The 21,633-nt window shown below is 50.6% G+C and overlaps 1 protein-coding gene across 4 annotated transcripts in view; it reads right to left on the bottom strand.

Annotated features, from left to right (window-relative positions):
- LOC135053777 (interleukin-11 receptor subunit alpha-like) overlaps positions 1-21,633 on the bottom strand; it is a 239,034-nt gene that overhangs the window by 38,302 nt on the left and 179,099 nt on the right. For all 4 annotated transcript variants that reach the window (XM_063957505.1, XM_063957503.1, XM_063957504.1 and 1 more), the window contains exon 6: positions 5,934-6,097. In XM_063957505.1, coding sequence (XP_063813575.1) covers positions 5,934-6,097 — 164 coding nt within the window. The remainder of the gene's footprint in view (positions 1-5,933; positions 6,098-21,633) is intronic.

The following is a 21,633-nucleotide window of genomic DNA, read 5'->3' as shown; positions in this document are numbered from 1 at the left end:
CCTCTTTTAAAATTTGATCCCATCAAGGGGCGCTAAATTCGCTTACCAAAAAAATTAAGCTCGGCCCGGCCCTGCGTGCAGTTACACACTGTACACTGGAGACACTGCACAATCCCTCATACAGGACACACTGCACAATCCCTCATACAGGACACACTGCACAGTCTCTCATACAGCGTGCAGTAACACAGTGCACACTGGACACACAATCTCTCATACAACGGGTGTGTAATAAATTCACGGATGTGCAGTGCACATGTAGACACAATCTGTCTGGTTGTGAACTGTAATCTCTGACTAAAGTTCTTGTGAAATGCTAAGGCACAGACCCGTATATAAGCAGCACTGCACACCGTATCCAAGCAGCGCAGCACTGCTCACCGTATCCAAGCAGCACTGCTCACCATATCCAAGCAGCACTGCACACCGTATCCAAGCAGCACTGCTCACCGTATCCAAGCAGCACTGCTCACCATATCCAAGCAGCACTGCACACCGTATCCAAGCAGCACTGCTCACCATATCCAAGCAGCACTGCACACCGTATCCAAGCAGTACTGCTCACCATATCCAAGCAGCACTGCTCACCATATCCAAGCAGCACTGCTCACCGTATCCAAGCAGTACTGCTCACCGTATCCAAGCAGCACTGCTCACCGTATCCAAGCAGCACTGCACACCGTAACCAAGCAGCACTGCTCACCATATCCAAGCAGCACTGCTCACCATATCCAAGCAGCACTGCACACCGTATCCAAGCAGCACTGCACACCGTATCCAAGCAGCACTGCTCACCATATCCAAGCAGCACTGCACACCGTATCCAAGCAGCACTGCTCACCGTATCTAAGCAGCACTGCTCACCGTATCCAAGTAGCACTGCGCACCGTATACAAGCAGCACTGCGCACCGTATACAAGCAGCACTGCGCACCGTATACAAGCAGCACTGCGCACCTTATACAAGCAGCACTGCTCGCCGTATATAGGCCCTCATTCCGAGTTGTTCGCTCGCTAGCTGCTTTTAGCAGCCGTGCAAACGCTAAGCCGCAGCCCTCTGGGAGTGTATCTTAGCTTAGCAGAAGTGCGACCGAAAGGTTCGCAGAATTGCTACAAAAAAAATAAATTGTGCAGTTTCAGAGTAGCTCGAGACTTACTCCTAGCTAGCGATCACTTCAGACTGTGTAGTTCCTGTTTTGACGTCACAAACGCCCTGCATTCGGCCAGCCACTCCCCTGTTTCCCCAGCCACTCCTGCATTTTTATCGGGCACGCCTGCGTTTTAACACACACTCCCCGAAAACGGCCAGTTACCACCCAGAAACACCCACTTCCTGTCAATCACTCTGCGGCGAGCAGCGCGATTGAAAAGCGTCGCTCGACCTTGTGTGAAACTGCATAGTTTTGTGTGAAAGTACGTCGCACGTGCGCACTGCGCACCATACACAGAAATGCCGCTTTTTCACCTAATCGCCGCGCTGCGACCGAAAGCAGCTAGCGAACAACTTGGAATGACCACCATAAGCAGCACTGCTCACCGTATATAAGCAGCACTGCTCACTGTATATATGTCAGCATGCTCACTGTATATAAGCAGCACTGCTCACCGTATATATGTCAGCATGCTCACCGTATATAAGCAGCACTGCTCACCGTATATATGTCAGCATGCTCACCGTATATATGTCAGCACTGCTCACTGTATATAAGCAGCACTGCTCACCGTATATATGTCAGCATGCTCACCGTATATATGTCAGCACTGCTCACTGTATATAAGCAGCACTGCTCACCGTATATATGTCAGCATGCTCACCGTATATATGTCAGCACTGCTCACCGTATATAAGCAGCACTGCTCACCGTATATAAGCAGCACTGCTCACCGTATATATGTCAGCATGCTCACTTCTTATATGCGCAGCACTGCTCACCGTATATATGTCAGCATGCTCACCGTATATATGTCAGCACTGCTCACTGTATATAAGCAGCACTGCTCACCGTATATATGTCAGCATGCTCACCGTATATAAGCAGCACTGCTCACCGTATATATGTCAGCATGCTCACCGTATATAAGCAGCACTGCTCACCGTATATATGTCAGCATGCTCACCGTATATAAGCAGCACTGCTCACCGTATATAAGCAGCACTGCTCACCGTATATAAGCAGCACTGCTCACCGTATATATGTCAGCATGCTCACTTCTTATATGCGCAGCACTGCTCACCGTATATATGTCAGCATGCTCACCGTATATATGTCAGCACTGCTCACTGTATATAAGCAGCACTGCTCACCGTATATATGTCAGCATGCTCACCGTATATAAGCAGCACTGCTCACCGTATATATGTCAGCATGCTCACCGTATATATGTCAGCATGCTCACTTCTTTCATAAACTTGTTATGGAGCTCAGCAGAGGCCACTGGAGATCTATGATCAGGAGATATTTGATGACTGCGAGCTGCTTTTGGGGAGGAAGAACCATCCCAAGCCACTGTGTTTGAGTGGTTTACAGAATTGTGGCACACGAGGTGCCCCTGAAAAACTAGGAGAACCATGGCAGACCTGTGTCCGCCATCACCAAGGACAACGTTGTTGTTGGTTGAGGTGGATTCCCGTGGCACGCTTAGAGAGATAAGCATCTCATTGGGATCCATCCACTTGATACTCCACGAAAAATCGTGGACCGAGCAAGGTCTCTGACTCAAGACCAGAAAGAGGCGACTTCAAACTCTGGGGCAGATGTATTAAGCCTGGAGAAGGGACAAAGAAGTGATAAACCAGTGATATGTGCAAGGTGATAAAGGCACCAGCCAATCAGCTCCAATATGTAAATGGACAGTTAGGATCTGATTGGCTGGTGCCTTTATCACCTTGCACATATCACTGGTTTATCACTTCCTTATGCCTTCATCAGGTTAATACATCTGCCCCTCTGTCTGGGAGATCAACAGTGGCGATGAATCCTGGAACTACAGTGGACCCCAGTTGGAGGTGCACTGCCACAGAAGTGCCAACGTGAGCGCAGCATGGATTAGCAGATGGTGGTTGTTTTTTTGGCCAAGACTGATCATGTAGACACCTTACCACTCGTGCAGCAGCGTACAGTCACTGGGGACTGCTACACCAACCAGTACCTGCCGCAAGTGCTAGAAGCCATTTCCAGGCGCTGTCCAAGAAATCGCGCTCGTGGTTCCCTTCTCCATCATGAAAATGTGCCTGCCCACAAGTCCAGAAAAGTGGTGGATTTTTGTGGCCCATGAACACATCCAGGAGCTCGGTCATCCACTGTACAGTCCAGACCTGGCCCCTGCAGCTTCTTCATGTTCCCACAAATCAAGTGTAAGATGCATGGTATTTGTTTTGAGTCACTGGAAGCTGCAGTGGAGACCTGCATCCAGCATGTAGAAGACATGCCTGCTTCAGACTGGTCCAGCTGCTCCACCAAGTGGTTTGTGCGCATGCAACTTCTGCATAGACACCTCCGGCAAATACTATAGAATGTTCACTTTGTTTGTAAATATAATACTTTTTGTGCATCTGGAAACTTAATGCACACATCTCGTACAGGACACACTGCGCAATCCCTCATACAGTGCGTGCAGTTGTACACAATGCACACCGGACACCCTGCGCAATCCCTCATACAGAACACACTGCACAATCCTCATACAGTGCATGCAGTTACACACTGCACACCAGACACACCGCACAGTTTCTCATACAGGACACACTGCACAATCCTCATACAGTGCATGCAGTTACACACTGCACACCAGACACACCGCACAGTTTCTCATACAGGACACACTGCACAATCCTCATACAGTGCATGCAGTTACACACTGCACACCAGACACGCCGCACAGTTGCTCATACAGGACACACTGCACAATCCTCATACAGTGCATGCAGTTACACACTGCACACCAGACACACCGCACAGTTGCTCATACAGGACACACTGCACAATCCTCATACAGTGCATGCAGTTGTACACTGCACACCAGACATGCCGCACAGTTTCTCATACAGGACACACTGCACAATCCTCATACACTGCATGCAGTTACACACTGCACACCAGACACGCCGCACAGTTGCTCATACAGGACACACTGCACAATCCTCATACAGTGCATGCAATTACACACTGCTCACTGGACACACTGCACAATCCTCATACAGTGCATGCAGTTACACACTGCACAGTCCCTCATACAGGACACACTGCATGCAGTTACACACTGCACAGTCCCTCATACAGGACACACTGCACAATCCTCATACAGTGCATGCAGTTACACACTGCACAGTCCCTCATACAGGACACACTGCACAATCCTCATACAGTGCATGCAGTTACACACTTCACAGTACCTCATGCAGGACACACTGCACAACTCTCATACAGTGCATGCAGTTAGACACACTGCACAGTTGCTCATACAGGACACACTGCACAATCCTCATACAGTGCATGCAGTTACACACTGCACAATCCACTGTGAAGAAATGATAAGCCATAAAAAAAAGCACTGATAATTTTTGTTAATGACATCCAAATGATTTTCCATGAGACGTTTGCAGATAATGTAAAGAGGGAGTATCTGCTGTCATATACGCAGTACAGAGGTTTGTTGACACTTACCACCTCATCTTACCCCTCCACCATACTGCCCACCACACCATACAGCAGTGAGGGGCAACCTGACACACTTAGGGGTCGCATGCTGTGCTCCAATGGCCTTCAGTAAGGCCGCACCTTACACTTACTCTCAGCAGGATGTTCATTTAATATTTTTAATCAAGGAATCCATTAAAAGCTTCTTCCCACCAGCTGTCCACCAGCTGAACAATATATAAAAAGTCTAACATGTATAATATGTTGAGTCTATCGTACAGTTACAATGTGCAGCATGAACTCATACATGTAATGTATGCTACGTTCTTCCCCCTTCTTACAGTGGCAAACGCAGGATTTCTAGAGAGGGGTTTCCAAATGCAATTCATAATCTCCCACTCTGCAGAACATTGGAGCAAGTGCGGGAGTCTGGAGTAACGGTAGAAGAACCTAGTACAGACCCTGGACATTAATGTTCACATTGATCTTTTTATACACTGGTTACTGGATGGAATACAGTATTAATATTTAACATTATAGATGGTCTATAGTATAAGCTGTATAATATAAATAAGTGGCCAGGAAAAGGAAAAACAAAGCGTAATAAATACACAAACATAATAGACCCATTACTGCACTTTCTAAGCACACATTCTCCCACCTCATGGTAAGGCTCCTGTCTCTTCTACCTGGTAGCTGCTCTCTAGTCCAGTGCACTGATTGAGGACTCAGCTCCATTCACAGCAAACTTGGTAGATAAAGCTGCTACACTGGGCATGTGCAGCAGCTCTGCTCTGTCCCTTACACTGCATAATGTGACAGCAGCTCTATAATTTATTTGCATTATATATCATTGCTATTGTCATAATTTAAGCCACTTGGCAAGAGGAGAGGGGTTCCGGGCAACCAGAAACCCCCCCCCCCCCCCTTCCTGCATTTGCCTATGTCTTATGCTATGTATACCCCCTTCATGTTGCTGTCTGGCGCTGCACTGTACCGCAAACAATTCCTAGTGTATGTGAGTACACCTGGCCAATAAAACTGATTCTGAAAGAGACTCCTAAGTGTAGTAACACGTCAGCACGCCTATCAGACAGGTATTACACGCTAGAACATCACAACGGAGCACTAAGGACCTGTGGGTGGCATGTGGAGGCTTAGAGGGCGGAATATGGAGGCCTAGAGGGCGGCATGTGGCCCCGGAGGCTGCCTGTTCCTCATCCCCGCCCTGCAGAGGCCACACAGGACCTGCGGACCATGGCGTATGACCGTCACACAGGCCTCTGACATCACTTACCGATAGAGTGCACGGTAAACTCCAGGATCCTAAAGGTGGATCCCAGCGGATTCTCCTCGGTGATGTTCATCTGATAGGAGGTCCACAGCTTGGAGTGTCTCACCGCGCACATGTTGGGATAGATGGGATCCTGCAGGCAGATCTCTGGACTGTTCCTGTCTTCCCTGTAACAGAGCACAGACAACGTCAGCCGGGGGTCGTCAGGAGGCGCGGTGACCCCTATTATCACACCCGGGGTGTGACCAGCTTTCCCGAGCCCTAAGCCTCCCTCACCCGCAATGTCCTCTCTACGAGATAGCGGCTTATGCCAGGGGTAAGGTTGTCACCTCATGCATCATCGATTCCTGGAGATCCACCCTCCAATCCCAATCCCCCGCCGTGACACCCCCCGCGGCACCAAGCAATGTTCATGTAAATAAAATGATGTACCATATTTATAAAATATTTTACGCACAAACAATCTGAATGAAACAGTATCTATATAAATAGGAATATAATGGTCGCCACTTGGATAAATGACAGCATTTGGTGCCTTATAACTAGATTGTGTGAAAGAGGGAAAAACTATGGAAGTGTAAGTGTTGCACACAACCTAATCACTATCACGCTTCACCAGGTTACACAAATGCACTACTGAAAGGTGTCTGCTAGTGATTAGAAAATATCCATATATCTGTATATAACCTGAGTCTCTATTTGTTTCATGCATGCTCATTATACAGGTTGAGTCTCCCTTATCCAAAATGCTTGGGACCAGAGGTATTTTGGATATCGGATTTTTCCGTATTTTGGAATAATTGCATACCATAATGAGATATCATGGTGATGGGACCCAAGTCTAAGCACAGAAAGCATTTATGTTTCATATATACCTTATACACACAGCCTGAAGGTCATTTTAGCCAATATTTCTAATAACTTTGTGCATTAAACAAAGTGTGTGTACACTCACACAATTCATTTATGTTTCATATACACCTTATACACACAGCCTGAAGGTCATTTAATACAATATTTTTAATAACTTTGTGTATTAAACAAACTTTGTGTATATTGAGCCATCAGAAAACAAAGGTTTCACTATCTCTGTTCTACTCCAAACATTCCGTATTTTGGAATATTCCGTATTTCGGAATATTTGGATATGGGATACTCAACCTGTATTATAAATATATGTGTGACATGTCTGTCAGCTCTCGTTGTTCTTCTCACATGAGCCGGGCCGGCGTTACTTCACCGCAGGTGCAGCCCGGGGAAACGCTGAGGAAGAGCTGCCGATGGTAGTGTCACACCAGCTTCGGCTCAGTCTGGGGTGAACACAGTCTCGCGAGATTTGATGTCAGCATCTCGTGAGACAGTCTCTGTAGTTCACCGAGTTCCTCGGCTGCCACGGAGAACTGCTGGTGCTCCCAGGGTCCCCTTATTCCTGGAGAATCCAGGAATCCTGGAGAAGGGAAAAGTCTCCTGGAGGGTTACCACCAAATCCTGGAGAATCCAGAAAAATCAGGGAGAGGTGGCAACCCTAGCCAGGGGTCGTATATATATACAAGGCCCAATAACTCTTACACCAAGACCAGTCATTCTCTGCAATTCACCAGGTGTTGTGATACCTACCTCAGAACCTATTGTCCTATTATACTGTATGACCTGACCTGACGATTGCTTGGGACATTGTGTCTGTATGGCTTAGCAGGAAGGCGTCAGATACAAATCAGGCTCTTCTTTCGGATTCACCCCGTCATGCCGACATCACGCAGTCTCATGCGAGGGCGAATTTGTGACGCTCCGCAGCCAGAGGTGGGGCCTATGCCAGCTTCAACTCTCTATAGCAAACATCATAGAGATGACTATTCTCAATGCAAATGGGTGAATATACCATATACCTGTGTACTATATAACCTTATTGTACACAAGTGATGGTAATAAATGGATATACAAATGGGAGTTATCCTTATACAGATGTGTCCTCGGACATCATTTCTGCAGTCGCGCCAAACAGCTCCTCTCGCCGCGCCACGTCTCGTGAGAATCTTCTAGCGTCAGGTTATCTTTTTTTGTTAAAAATGTATCTTAGTAGCAATGCAGCACAAAAGGGCGTACAGGGCGACTGCGCTGATAAATATAGGACACTGTATATCTGTGTGCAACTGAGTCTCTGAGGATGTACACAAAGTGCTACAATGCAGCAGCCGCTGTATACAGCCTCAGTCACACACAGTATACAGATGTCATATATCACATTACTCAGCGCAGTCTCCTGGTGCGTCCTAGTCACATTGTGCTCCGTATACAGCCTCAGTCACACACAGTATACAGGTGTCATATATCACATTACTCAGCGCAGTCTCCTGGTGCGTCCTAGTCACATTGTGCTCCGTATACAGCCTCAGTCACACACAGTATACAGGTGTCATATATCACATTACTCAGCGCAGTCTCCTGGTGCATCCTAGTCACATTGTGCTCTGTATACAGCCTCAGTCACACACAGTATACAGGTGTCATATATCACATTACTCAGCGCAGTCTCCTGGTGCGTCCTAGTCACATTGTGCTCCGTATACAGCCTCAGTCACACACAGTATACAGGTGTCATATATCACATTACTCAGCGAAGTCTCCTGGTGCGTCCTAGTCACATTGTGCTCCGTATACAGCCTCAGTCACACACAGTATACAGGTGTCATATATCACATTACTCAGCGAAGTCTCCTGGTGCGTCCTAGTCACATTGTGCTCTGTATACAGCCTCAGTCACACACAGTATACAGGTGTCATATATCACATTACTCAGCGCAGTCTCCTGGTGCGTCCTAGTCACATTGTGCTCTGTATACAGCCTCAGTCACACACAGTATACAGGTGTCATATATCACATTACTCAGCGCAGTCTCCTGGTGCATCCTAGTCACATTGTGCTCTGTATACAGCCTCAGTCACACACAGTATACAGGTGTCATATATCACATTACTCAGCGCAGTCTCCTGGTGCGTCCTAGTCACATTGTGCTCCGTATACAGCCTCAGTCACACACAGTATACAGGTGTCATATATCACATTACTCAGCGAAGTCTCCTGGTGCGTCCTAGTCACATTGTGCTCCGTATACAGCCTCAGTCACACACAGTATACAGGTGTCATATATCACATTACTCAGCGCAGTCTCCTGGTGCATCCTAGTCACATTGTGCTCTGTATACAGCCTCAGTCACACACAGTATACAGGTGTCATATATCACATTACTCAGCGCAGTCTCCTGGTGCGTCCTAGTCACATTGTGCTCCGTATACAGCCTCAGTCACACACAGTATACAGGTGTCATATATCACATTACTCAGCGAAGTCTCCTGGTGCGTCCTAGTCACATTGTGCTCCGTATACAGCCTCAGTCACACACAGTATACAGGTATCATATATCACATTACTCAGCACAGTCTCCTGGTGCGTCCTAGTCACATTGTGCTCCGTATACAGCCTCAGTCACACACAGTATACAGGTGTCATATATCACATTACTCAGCGCAGTCTCCTGGTGCGTCCTAGTCACATTGTGCTCCGTATACAGCCTCAGTCACACACAGTATACAGGTGTCATATATCACATTACTCAGCGCAGTCTCCTGGTGCGTCCTAGTCACATTGTGCTCCGTATACAGCCTCAGTCACACACAGTATACAGGTGTCATATATCACATTACTCAGCGCAGTCTCCTGGTGCGTCCTAGTCACATTGTGCTCCGTATACAGCCTCAGTCACACACAGTATACAGATGTCATATATCACATTACTCAGCGCAGTCTCCTGATGCGTCCTAGTCACATTGTGCTCTGTATACAGCCTCAGTCACACACAGCATACAGGTGTCATATCACATTACTCAGCGAAGTCTCCTGGTGCGTCCTAGTCACATTGTGCTCCGTATACAGCCTCAGTCACACACAGTATACAGGTATCATATATCACATTACTCAGCACAGTCTCCTGGTGCGTCCTAGTCACATTGTGCTCCGTATACAGCCTCAGTCACACACAGTATACAGGTGTCATATATCACATTACTCAGCGCAGTCTCCTGGTGCGTCCTAGTCACATTGTGCTCCGTATACAGCCTCAGTCACACACAGTATACAGGTGTCATATATCACATTACTCAGCGCAGTCTCCTGGTGCGTCCTAGTCACATTGTGCTCCGTATACAGCCTCAGTCACACACAGTATACAGGTGTCATATATCACATTACTCAGCGCAGTCTCCTGGTGCGTCCTAGTCACATTGTGCTCCGTATACAGCCTCAGTCACACACAGTATACAGATGTCATATATCACATTACTCAGCGCAGTCTCCTGGTGCGTCCTAGTCACATTGTGCTCTGTATACAGCCTCAGTCACACACAGCATACAGGTGTCATATCACATTACTCAGCGCAGTCTCCTGGTGCGTCCTAGTCACATTGTGCTCCGTATACAGCCTCAGTCACACACAGTATACAGGTGTCATATATCACATTACTCAGCGCAGTCTCCTGGTGCGTCCTAGTCACATTGTGCTCCGTATACAGCCTCAGTCACACACAGTATACAGGTGTCATATATCACATTACTCAGCGAAGTCTCCTGGTGCGTCCTAGTCACATTGTGCTCCGTATACAGCCTCAGTCACACACAGTATACAGGTGTCATATATCACATTACTCAGCGAAGTCTCCTGGTGCGTCCTAGTCACATTGTGCTCCGTATACAGCCTCAGTCACACACAGTATACAGGTATCATATATCACATTACTCAGCACAGTCTCCTGGTGCGTCCTAGTCACACTGTGCTCTGTATACAGCCTCAGTCACACACAGTATACAGGTGTCATATATCACATTACTCAGCGCAGTCTCCTGGTGCGTCCTAGTCACATTGTGCTCCGTATACAGCCTCAGTCACACACAGTATACAGGTGTCATATATCACATTACTCAGCGCAGTCTCCTGGTGCGTCCTAGTCACATTGTGCTCCGTATACAGCCTCAGTCACACACAGTATACAGGTGTCATATATCACATTACTCAGCGCAGTCTCCTGGTGCGTCCTAGTCACATTGTGCTCCGTATACAGCCTCAGTCACACACAGTATACAGGTGTCATATATCACATTACTCAGCGAAGTCTCCTGGTGCGTCCTAGTCACATTGTGCTCCGTATACAGCCTCAGTCACACACAGTATACAGGTGTCATATATCACATTACTCAGCGAAGTCTCCTGGTGCGTCCTAGTCACATTGTGCTCCGTATACAGCCTCAGTCACACACAGTATACAGGTATCATATATCACATTACTCAGCACAGTCTCCTGGTGCGTCCTAGTCACATTGTGCTCTGTATACAGCCTCAGTCACACACAGTATACAGGTGTCATATATCACATTACTCAGCGCAGTCTCCTGGTGCGTCCTAGTCACATTGTGCTCCGTATACAGCCTCAGTCACACACAGTATACAGGTGTCATATCACATTACTCAGCGCAGTCTCCTGGTGCGTCCTAGTCACATTGTGCTCTGTATACAGCCTCAGTCACACACAGTATACAGGTGTCATATATCACATTACTCAGCGCAGTCTCCTGGTGCGTCCTAGTCACATTGTGCTCCGTATACAGCCTCAGTCACACACAGTATACAGGTGTCATATATCACATTACTCAGCGCAGTCTCCTGGTGCGTCCTAGTCACATTGTGCTCCGTATACAGCCTCAGTCACACACAGTATACAGGTGTCATATATCACATTACTCAGCGCAGTCTCCCAATCTCCTGTACTGAGGCTGGATGTATGAGGCATCTCGCGCTGCACAGCGTACTGAGGCTGGATGTATGAGGCATCTCGCGCTGCATGGTGTACTGTGGCTGGATGTATGAGGCATCTCGCGCTGCATGGTGTACTGAGGCTGGATATATGAGGCATCTCGCGCTGCATGGTGTACTGGGGCTGGATGTATGAGGCATCTCCCGCTGCATGGTGTACTGAGGCTGGATGTGTGAGGCATCTCCCGCTGCATGGCGTACTGAGGCTGGATGTATGAGGCATCTCCCGCTGCATGGCGTACTGAGGCTGGAAGTATGAGGCATCTCCCGCTGCATGGCGTACTTGGCTGGACGTATGAGGCATATCCCGCTGCATGACGTACTTGGCTGGATGTATGAGGCATCTCCCGCTGCATGACGTACTTGGCTGGATGTATGAGGCATCTCCCGCTCCATGGTGTAATGAGGCTGGATGTATGGGGCATCTCCCACTGCATGGTGTACTGAGGCTGGATGTATGAGGCATCTCCCGCTGCATGGTGTATTGATGCTGGATGTATGAGGCATCTTGCGCTGCATGGCGTACTTGGCTGGATGTATGAGGCATCTCCCGCTGCATAAAGTACTTGGCTGGATGTATGAGGCATCTCACGCTGCATGGCGTACTTGGATGGATGTATGAGGCATCTCCCGCTGCATGGCGTACTTGGCTGGATATATGAGGCATCTCCCGCATCATGGTGTAATGAGGCTAGATGTATGGGGCATCTCACACTGCATGACGTACTTGGCTGGATGTATGAGGCATCTCCCGCTGCATGGTGTAATGAGGCTGGATGTATGAGGCATCGCCCGCTGCATGACGTACTTGGCTGGATGTATGAGGCATCTACCGCTGCATGGCGTACTTGGCTGGATGTATGAGGCATCTCCTGCTGCATGACGTACTTGGCTGGATATATGAGGCATCTCCCGCATCATGGTGTAATGAGGCTAGATGTATGGGGCATCTCACACTGCATGACGTACTTGGCTGGATGTATGAGGCATCTCCCGCTGCATGGTGTAATGAGGCTGGATGTATGAGGCATCGCCCGCTGCATGACGTACTTGGCTGGATGTATGAGGCATCTACCGCTGCATGGCGTACTTGGCTGGATGTATGAGGCATCTCCTGCTGCATGACGTACTTGGCTGGATGTATGAGGCATCTCCCGCTGCATGGTGTAATGAGGCTAGATGTATGGGGCATCTCACGCTGCATGGCGTACTTGGCTGGATGTATGAGGCATCTCACGCAGCATGGCGTACTGAGGCTGGATGTATGAGGCATCTCCCACTGCATGGTGTACTGATGCTGGATGTATGAGGCATCTCCTGCTGCATGGTGTACTGAGGCTGGATGTATGAGGCATCTCCCGCTGCATGGCGTACTGAGGCTGGATGTATGAGGCATCTCCCGCTGCATGGCGTACTTGGCTGGATGTATGAGGCATATCCCGCTGCATGACGTACTTGGCTGGATGTATGAGGCATCTCCCGCTGCATGGCGTACTTGGCTGGATGTATGAGGCATCTCCCGCTGCATGACGTACTTGGCTGGATGTATGAGGCATCTCCAGCTGCATGGCGTACTGGCTGGATATATGAGGCATCTCCCGCTGCATGGTGTATTGATGCTGGATGTATGAGGCATCTCCCGCTGCATGGTGTAATGAGGCTGGATGTATGGGGCATCTCCCACTGCATGGTGTACTGAGGCTGGACGTATGAGGCATCTCGCGCTGCATGGTGTATTGAGGCTGGATGTATGAGGCATCTCCCGCTGCATGGTGTATTGATGCTGGATGTATGAGGCATCTTGCGCTGCATGGCGTACTTGGCTGGATGTATGAGGCATCTCCCGCTGCATGGCATACTGAGGCTGGCTGTATGAGGCATCTCCCGCTGCATGGCGTACTTGGCTGGATGTATGAGGCATCTCCTGCTACATGGCGTACTTGGCTGGATGTATGAGGCATCTCCCGCTGCATGACGTACTTGGATGGATGTATGAGGCATCTTCCGCTGCATGGCGCACTTGGCTGGATATATGAGGCATCTCCCGCTGCATGGTGTAATGAGGCTAGATGTATGGGGCATCTCACACTGCATGACGTACTTGGCTGGATGTATGAGGCATCTCCCGCTGCATGGTGTAATGAGGCTAGATGTATGGGGCATCTCACGCTGCATGGTGTAATGAGGCTGGATGTATGAGGCATCTCCCGCTGCATGGCGTACTAAGGCTGGATGTATGAGGCATCGCCCGCTGCATTACGTACTTGGCTGGATGTATGAGGCATCTCCCGCTGCATGACGTACTTGGCTGGATGTATGAGGCATCTCCTGCTACATGGCGTACTTGGCTGGATGTATGAGGCATCTCCCGCTGCATGACGTACTTGGATGGATGTATGAGGCATCTCCCGCTGCATGGCGCACTTGGCTGGATATATGAGGCATCTCCCGCTGCATGGTGTATTGATGCTGGATGTATGAGGCATCTCCCACTGCATGGTGTACTGAGGCTGGACGTATGAGGCATCTCGCGCTGCATGGTGTATTGAGGCTGGATGTATGAGGCATCTCCCGCTGCATGGTGTATTGATGCTGGATGTATGAGGCATCTTGCGCTGCATGGCGTACTTGGCTGGATGTATGAGGCATCTCCCGCTGCATGGCATACTGAGGCTGGCTGTATGAGGCATCTCCCGCTGCATGGCGTACTTGGCTGGATGTATGAGGCATCTCCTGCTACATGGCGTACTTGGCTGGATGTATGAGGCATCTCCCGCTGCATGACGTACTTGGATGGATGTATGAGGCATCTCCCGCTGCATGGCGCACTTGGCTGGATATATGAGGCATCTCCCGCTGCATGGTGTAATGAGGCTAGATGTATGGGGCATCTCACACTGCATGACGTACTTGGCTGGATGTATGAGGCATCTCCCGCTGCATGGTGTAATGAGGCTAGATGTATGGGGCATCTCACGCTGCATGGTGTAATGAGGCTGGATGTATGAGGCATCTCCCGCTGCATGGCGTACTAAGGCTGGATGTATGAGGCATCGCCCGCTGCATTACGTACTTGGCTGGATGTATGAGGCATCTCGCGCTGCATGACGTACTTGGCTGGATGTATGAGGCATCTCCTGCTACATGGCGTACTTGGCTGGATGTATGAGGCATCTCCCGCTGCATGACGTACTTGGATGGATGTATGAGGCATCTCCCGCTGCATGGCGCACTTGGCTGGATATATGAGGCATCTCCCGCTGCATGGTGTAATGAGGCTAGATGTATGGGGCATCTCACACTGCATGACGTACTTGGCTGGATGTATGAGGCATCTCCCGCTGCATGGTGTAATGAGGCTAGATGTATGGGGCATCTCACGCTGCATGGTGTAATGAGGCTGGATGTATGAGGCATCTCCCGCTGCATGGCGTACTAAGGCTGGATGTATGAGGCATCTCCCGCTGCATGACGTACTTGGCTGGATGTATGAGGCATCTCCCGCTGCATGGCGTACTTGGCTGGATGTATGAGGCATCTCCTGCTGCATGACGTACTTGGCTGGATGTATGAGGCATCTCCCGCTGCATGGTGTAATGAGGCTGGATGTATGGGGCATCTCACGCTGCATGGCGTACTTGGCTGGACGTATGAGGCATCTCACGCTGCATGGCATACTGAGGCTGGATGTATGAGGCATCTCCCACTGCATGGTGTACTGATGCTGGATGTATGAGGCATCTCCCGCTGCATGGTGTACTGAGGCTGGATGTATGAGGCATCTCCCGCTGCATGGCGTACTGAGGCTCGATGTATGAGGCATCTCCCGCTGCATGGCGTACTTGGCTGGATGTATGAGGCATATCCCGCTGCATGGTGTATTGAGGCTGGATGTATGAGGCATCTCGCGCTGCATGGTGTATTGAGGCTGGATGTATGAGGCATCTCCCGCTGCATGGTGTATTGATGCTGGATGTATGAGGCATCTTGCGCTGCATGGCGTACTTGGCTGGATGTATGAGGCATCTCCCGCTGCATGGCGTACTTGGATGGATGTATGAGGCATCTCCCGCTGCATGGTGTATTGAGGCTGGATGTATGAGGCATCTCGCGCTGCATGGTGTATTGAGGCTGGATGTATGAGGCATCTCCCGCTGCATGGTGTATTGATGCTGGATGTATGAGGCATCTTGCGCTGCATGGCGTACTTGGCTGGATGTATGAGGCATCTCCCGCTGCATAACGTACTTGGCTGGATGTATGAGGCATCTCCCGCTGCATGGCGTACTTGGATGGATGTATGAGGCATCTCCCGCTGCATGACGTACTTGGATGGATGTATGAGGCATCTCCCGCTGCATGGCGTACTTGGCTGGATATATGAGGCATCTCCCGCAGCATGGTGTAATGAGGCTAGATGTATGGGGCATCTCACACTGCATGACGTACTTGGCTGGATGTATGAGGCATCTCCCGCTGCATGGTGTAAAGAGGCTAGATGTATGGGGCATCTCACGCTGCATGGTGTAATGAGGCTGGATGTATGAGGCATCTCCCGCTGCATGGCGTACTAAGGCTGGATGTATGAGGCATCGCCCGCTGCATGACGTACTTGGCTGGATGTATGAGGCATCTCCTGCTGCATGACGTACTTGGCTGGATGTATGAGGCATCTCCCGCTGCATGGTGAAATGAGGCTAGATGTATGGGGCATCTCACGCTGCATGGCGTACTTGGCTGGATGTATGAGGCATCTCACGCAGCATGGCGTACTGAGGCAGGATATATGAGGCATCTCCCGCTGCATGGTGTATTGATGCTGGATGTATGAGGCATCTCCCGCTGCATGGTGTAATGAGGCTGGATGTATGGGGCATCTCCCACTGCATGGTGTACTGAGGCTGGCTGTATGAGGCATCTCCAGCTGCATGGCGTACTTGGCGGGATGTATGAGGCATCTCCCACTGCTATGACGTACTTGGCTGGATGTATGAGGCATCTCCTGCTACATGGCGTACTTGGCTGGATGTATGAGGCATCTCCCGCTGCATGACGTACTTGGATGGATGTATGAGGCATCTCCCGCTGCATGGCGCACTTGGCTGGATATATGAGGCATCTCCCGCTGCATGGTGTAATGAGGCTAGATGTATGGGGCATCTCACACTGCATGACGTACTTGGCTGGATGTATGAGGCATCTCCCGCTGCATGGTGTAATGAGGCTAGATGTATGGGGCATCTCACGCTGCATGGTGTAATGAGGCTGGATGTATGAGCCATCTCCCGCTGCATGGCGTACTAAGGCTGGATGTATGAGGCATCTCCCGCTGCATGACGTACTTGGCTGGATGTATGAGGCATCTCCCGCTGCATGGCGTACTTGGCTGGATGTATGAGGCATCTCCTGCTGCATGACGTACTTGGCTGGATGTATGAGGCATCTCCCGCTGCATGGTGTAATGAGGCTGGATGTATGGGGCATCTCACGCTGCATGGCGTACTTGGCTGGACGTATGAGGCATCTCAAGCTGCATGGCATATTGAGGCTGGATGTATGAGGCATCTCCCACTGCATGGTGTACTGATGCTGGATGTATGAGGCATCTCCCGCTGCATGGTGTACTGAGGCTGGATGTATGAGGCATCTCCCGCTGCATGGCGTACTGAGGCTCGATGTATGAGGCATCTCCCGCTGCATGGCGTACTTGGCTGGATGTATGAGGCATATCCCGCTGCATGACGTACTTGGCTGGATGTATGAGGCATCTCCCGCTGCATGGCGTACTTGGCTGGATGTATGAGGCATCTCCCGCTGCATGACGTACCTGGATGGATGTATGAGGCATCACCCGCTGCATGGCATACTTGGCTGGATGTATGAGGCATCTCCCGCTGCATGGTGTATTGATGCTGGATGTATGAGGCATCTCCCGCTGCATGGTGTAATGAGGCTGGATGTATGGGGCATCTCCCACTGCATGGTGTACTGAGTCTGGATGTATGAGGCATCTCGCGCTGCATGGTGTATTGAGGCTGGATGTATGAGGCATCTCCCGCTGCATGGTGTAATGAGGCTGGATGTATGGGGCATCTCCCACTGCATGGTGTACTGAGGCTGGATGTATGAGGCATCTCGCGCTGCATGGTGTATTGAGGCTGGATGTATGAGGCATCTCCCGCTGCATGGTGTATTGATGCTGGATGTATGAGGCATCTTGCGCTGCATGGCGTACTTGGCTGGATGTATGAGGCATCTCCCGCTGCATGGCGTACTGAGGCTGGCTGTATGAGGCATCTCCCGCTGCATGGCGTACTTGGCGGGATGTATGAGGCATCTCCCGCTGCATGACGTACTTGGCTGGATGTATGAGGCATCTCCCGTTGCATGGCGTACTTGGCTGGATGTATGAGGCATCTCACGCTGCATGGTGTAATGAGGCTAGATGTATGGGGCATCTCACACTGCATGACGTACTTGGCTGGATGTATGAGGCATCTCCCGCTGCATGGTGTAATGAGGCTAGATGTATGGGGCATCTCACACTGCATGACGTACTTGGCTGGATGTATTAGGCATCTCCTGCTGCATGACGTACTTGGCTGGATGTATTAGGCATCTCCTGCTGCATGACGTACTTGGCTGGATGTATGAGGCATCTCCCGCTGCATGGTGTAATGAGGCATCTCACGCTGCATGGCGTACTTGGCTGGATGTATGAGGCATCTCACGCTGCATGGCGTACTGAGGCTGGATGTATGAGGCATCTCCCACTGCATGGTGTACTGATGCTGGATGTATGAGGCATCTCCCGCTGCATGGTGTACTGAGGCTGGATGTATGAGGCATCTCCCGCTGCATGGCGTACTGAGGCTGGATGTATGAGGCATCTCCCGCTGCATGGCGTACTTGGCTGGATGTATGAGGCATATCCCGCTGCATGGTGTAATGAGGCTAGATGTATGGGGCATCTCACGCTGCATGGTGTACTAAGGCTGGATGTATGAGGCATCTCCCGCTGCATGACGTACTTGGCTGGATGTATGAGGCATCTCCCGCTGCATGGCGTACTTGGCTGGATGTATGAGGCATCTCCTGCTGCATGACGTACTTGGCTGGATGTATGAGGCATCTCCCGCTGCATGGTGTAATGAGGCTAGATGTATGGGGCATCTCACGCTGCATGGCGTACTTGGCTGGATGTATGAGGCATCTCACGCTGCATGGCGTACTGATGCTGGATGTATGAGGCATCTCCTGCTGCATGGTGTACTGAGGCTGGATGTATGAGGCATCTCCCGCTGCATGGCGTACTGAGGCTGGATGTATGAGGCATCTCCCGCTGCATGGCGTACTTGGCTGGATGTATGAGGCATCTTCCGCTGCATGGCGTACTTGGCTGGATGTATGAGGCATCTCCCGCTGCATGGCGTACTTGGCTGGATGTATGAGGCATCTCCCGCTGCATGGTGTATTGATGCTGGATGTATGAGGCATCTCCCGCTGCATGACGTACTTGGCTGGATGTATGAGGCATCTCCCGCTGCATGGCGTACTTGGCTGGATGTATGAGGCATCTCCCGCTGCATGGTATATTGATGCTGGATGTATGAGGCATCTCCTGCTGCATGGTGTACTGAGGCTGGATGTATGAGGCATCTCCCGCTGCATGGCGTACTTGGCTGGATGTATGAGGCATCTTCCGCTGCATGGCGTACTTGGCTGGATGTATGAGGCATCTCCCGCTGCATGGCGTACTTGGCTGGATGTATGAGGCATCTCCCGCTGCATGGTGTATTGATGCTGGATGTATGAGGCATCTCCCGCTGCATGACGTACTTGGCTGGATGTATGAGGCATCTCCCGCTGCATGGCGTACTTGGCTGGATGTATGAGGCATCTCCCGCTGCATGGTATATTGATGCTGGATGTATGAGGCATCTCCTGCTGCATGGTGTAATGAGGCTGGATGTATGGGGCATCTCCCACTGCATGGTGTACTGAGGCTGGATGTATAAGGCATCTCGCGCTGCATGGTGTATTGAGGCTGGATGTATGAGGCATCTCCCGCTGCATGGTGTATTGATGCTGGATGTATGAGGCATCTTGCGCTGCATGGCGTACTTGGCTGGATGTATGAGGCATCTCCCGCTGCATGGCGTACTAAGGCTGGATGTATGGGGCATCTCACGCTGCATGGCGTACTGAGGCTGGATGTATGAGGCATCTCCCACTGCATGGTGTACTGATGCTGGATGTATGAGGCATCTCCCGCTGCATGGTGCACTGAGGCTGGATGTATGAGGCATCTCCCGCTGCATGGCGTACTGAGGCTGGATGTATGAGGCATCTCCCGCTGCATGGCGTACTTGGCTGGATGTATGAGGCATATCCCGCTGCATGGTGTAATGAGGCTAGATGTATGGGGCATCTCACGCTGCATGGTGTAATGAGGCTGGATGTATGAGGCATCTCCCGCTGCATGGCGTACTAAGGCTGGATGTATGAGGCATCTCCCGCTGCATGACGTACTTGGCTGGATGTATGAGGCATCTCCCGCTGCATGGTGTAATGAGGCTAGATGTATGGGGCATCTCACGCTGCATGGTGTAATGAGGCTGGATGTATGAGGCATCTCCCGCTGCATTACGTACTTGGCTGGATGTATGAGGCATCTCCCGCTGCATGGCGTACTTGGCTGGATGTATGAGGCATCTCCTGCTGCATGACGTACTTGGCTGGATGTATGAGGCATCTCCCGCTGCATGGTGTAATGAGGCTGGATGTATGGGGCATCTCACGCTGCATGGCGTACTTGGCTGGATGTATGAGGCATCTCACGCTGCATGGCGTACTGAGGCTGGATGTATGAGGCATCTTCCGCTGCATGGTGTATTGAGGCTGGATGTATGAGGCATCTCCCGCTGCATGGTGTAATGAGGCTGGATGTATGAGGCATCTCCCGCTGCATGGCGTACTAAGGCTGGATGTATGAGGCATCTCCCGCTGCATGACGTACTTGGCTGGATGTATGAGGCATCTCCCGCTGCATGGCGTACTTGGCTGGATGTATGAGGCATCTCCTGCTGCATGACGTACTTGGCTGGATGTATGAGGCATCTCCCGCTGCATGGTGTAATGAGGCTGGATGTATGGGGCATCTCACGCTGCATGGCGTACTTGGCTGGACGTATGAGGCATCTCACGCTGCATGGCATACTGAGGCTGGATGTATGAGGCATCTCCCACTGCATGGTGTACTGATGCTGGATGTATGAGGCATCTCCCGCTGCATGGTGTACTGAGGCTGGATGTATGAGGCATCTCCCGCTGCATGGCGTACTGAGGCTCGATGTATGTGGCATCTCCCGCTGCATGGCGTACTTGGCTGGATGTATGAGGCATATCCCGCTGCATGACGTACTTGGCTGGATGTATGAGGCATCTCCCGCTGCATGGCGTACTTGGCTGGATGTATGAGGCATATCCCGCTGCATGACGTACTTGGCTGGATGTATGAGGCATCTCCCGCTGCATGGCGTACTTGGCTGGATGTATGGGGCATCTCCCACTGCATGGTGTACTGAGGCTGGATGTATGAGGCATCTCGCGCTGCACGGTGTATTGAGGCTGGATGTATGAGGCCTCTCGCGCTGCATGGTGTATTGATGCTGGATGTATGAGGCATCTCCCGCTGCATGGTGTAATGAGGCTGGATGTATGGGGCATCTCCCACTGCATGGTGTACTGAGGCTGGATGTATGAGGCATCTCGCGCTGCATGGTGTATTGAGGCTGGATGTATGAGGCATCTCCCGCTGCATGGTGTATTGATGCTGGAT

Source organism: Pseudophryne corroboree, chromosome 1 (assembly GCF_028390025.1).
Source record: "Pseudophryne corroboree isolate aPseCor3 chromosome 1, aPseCor3.hap2, whole genome shotgun sequence".
Classification (NCBI taxonomy): Eukaryota; Metazoa; Chordata; class Amphibia; order Anura; family Myobatrachidae; genus Pseudophryne; species Pseudophryne corroboree.
This window is presented reverse-complemented; position numbering and strand designations above follow the sequence as displayed.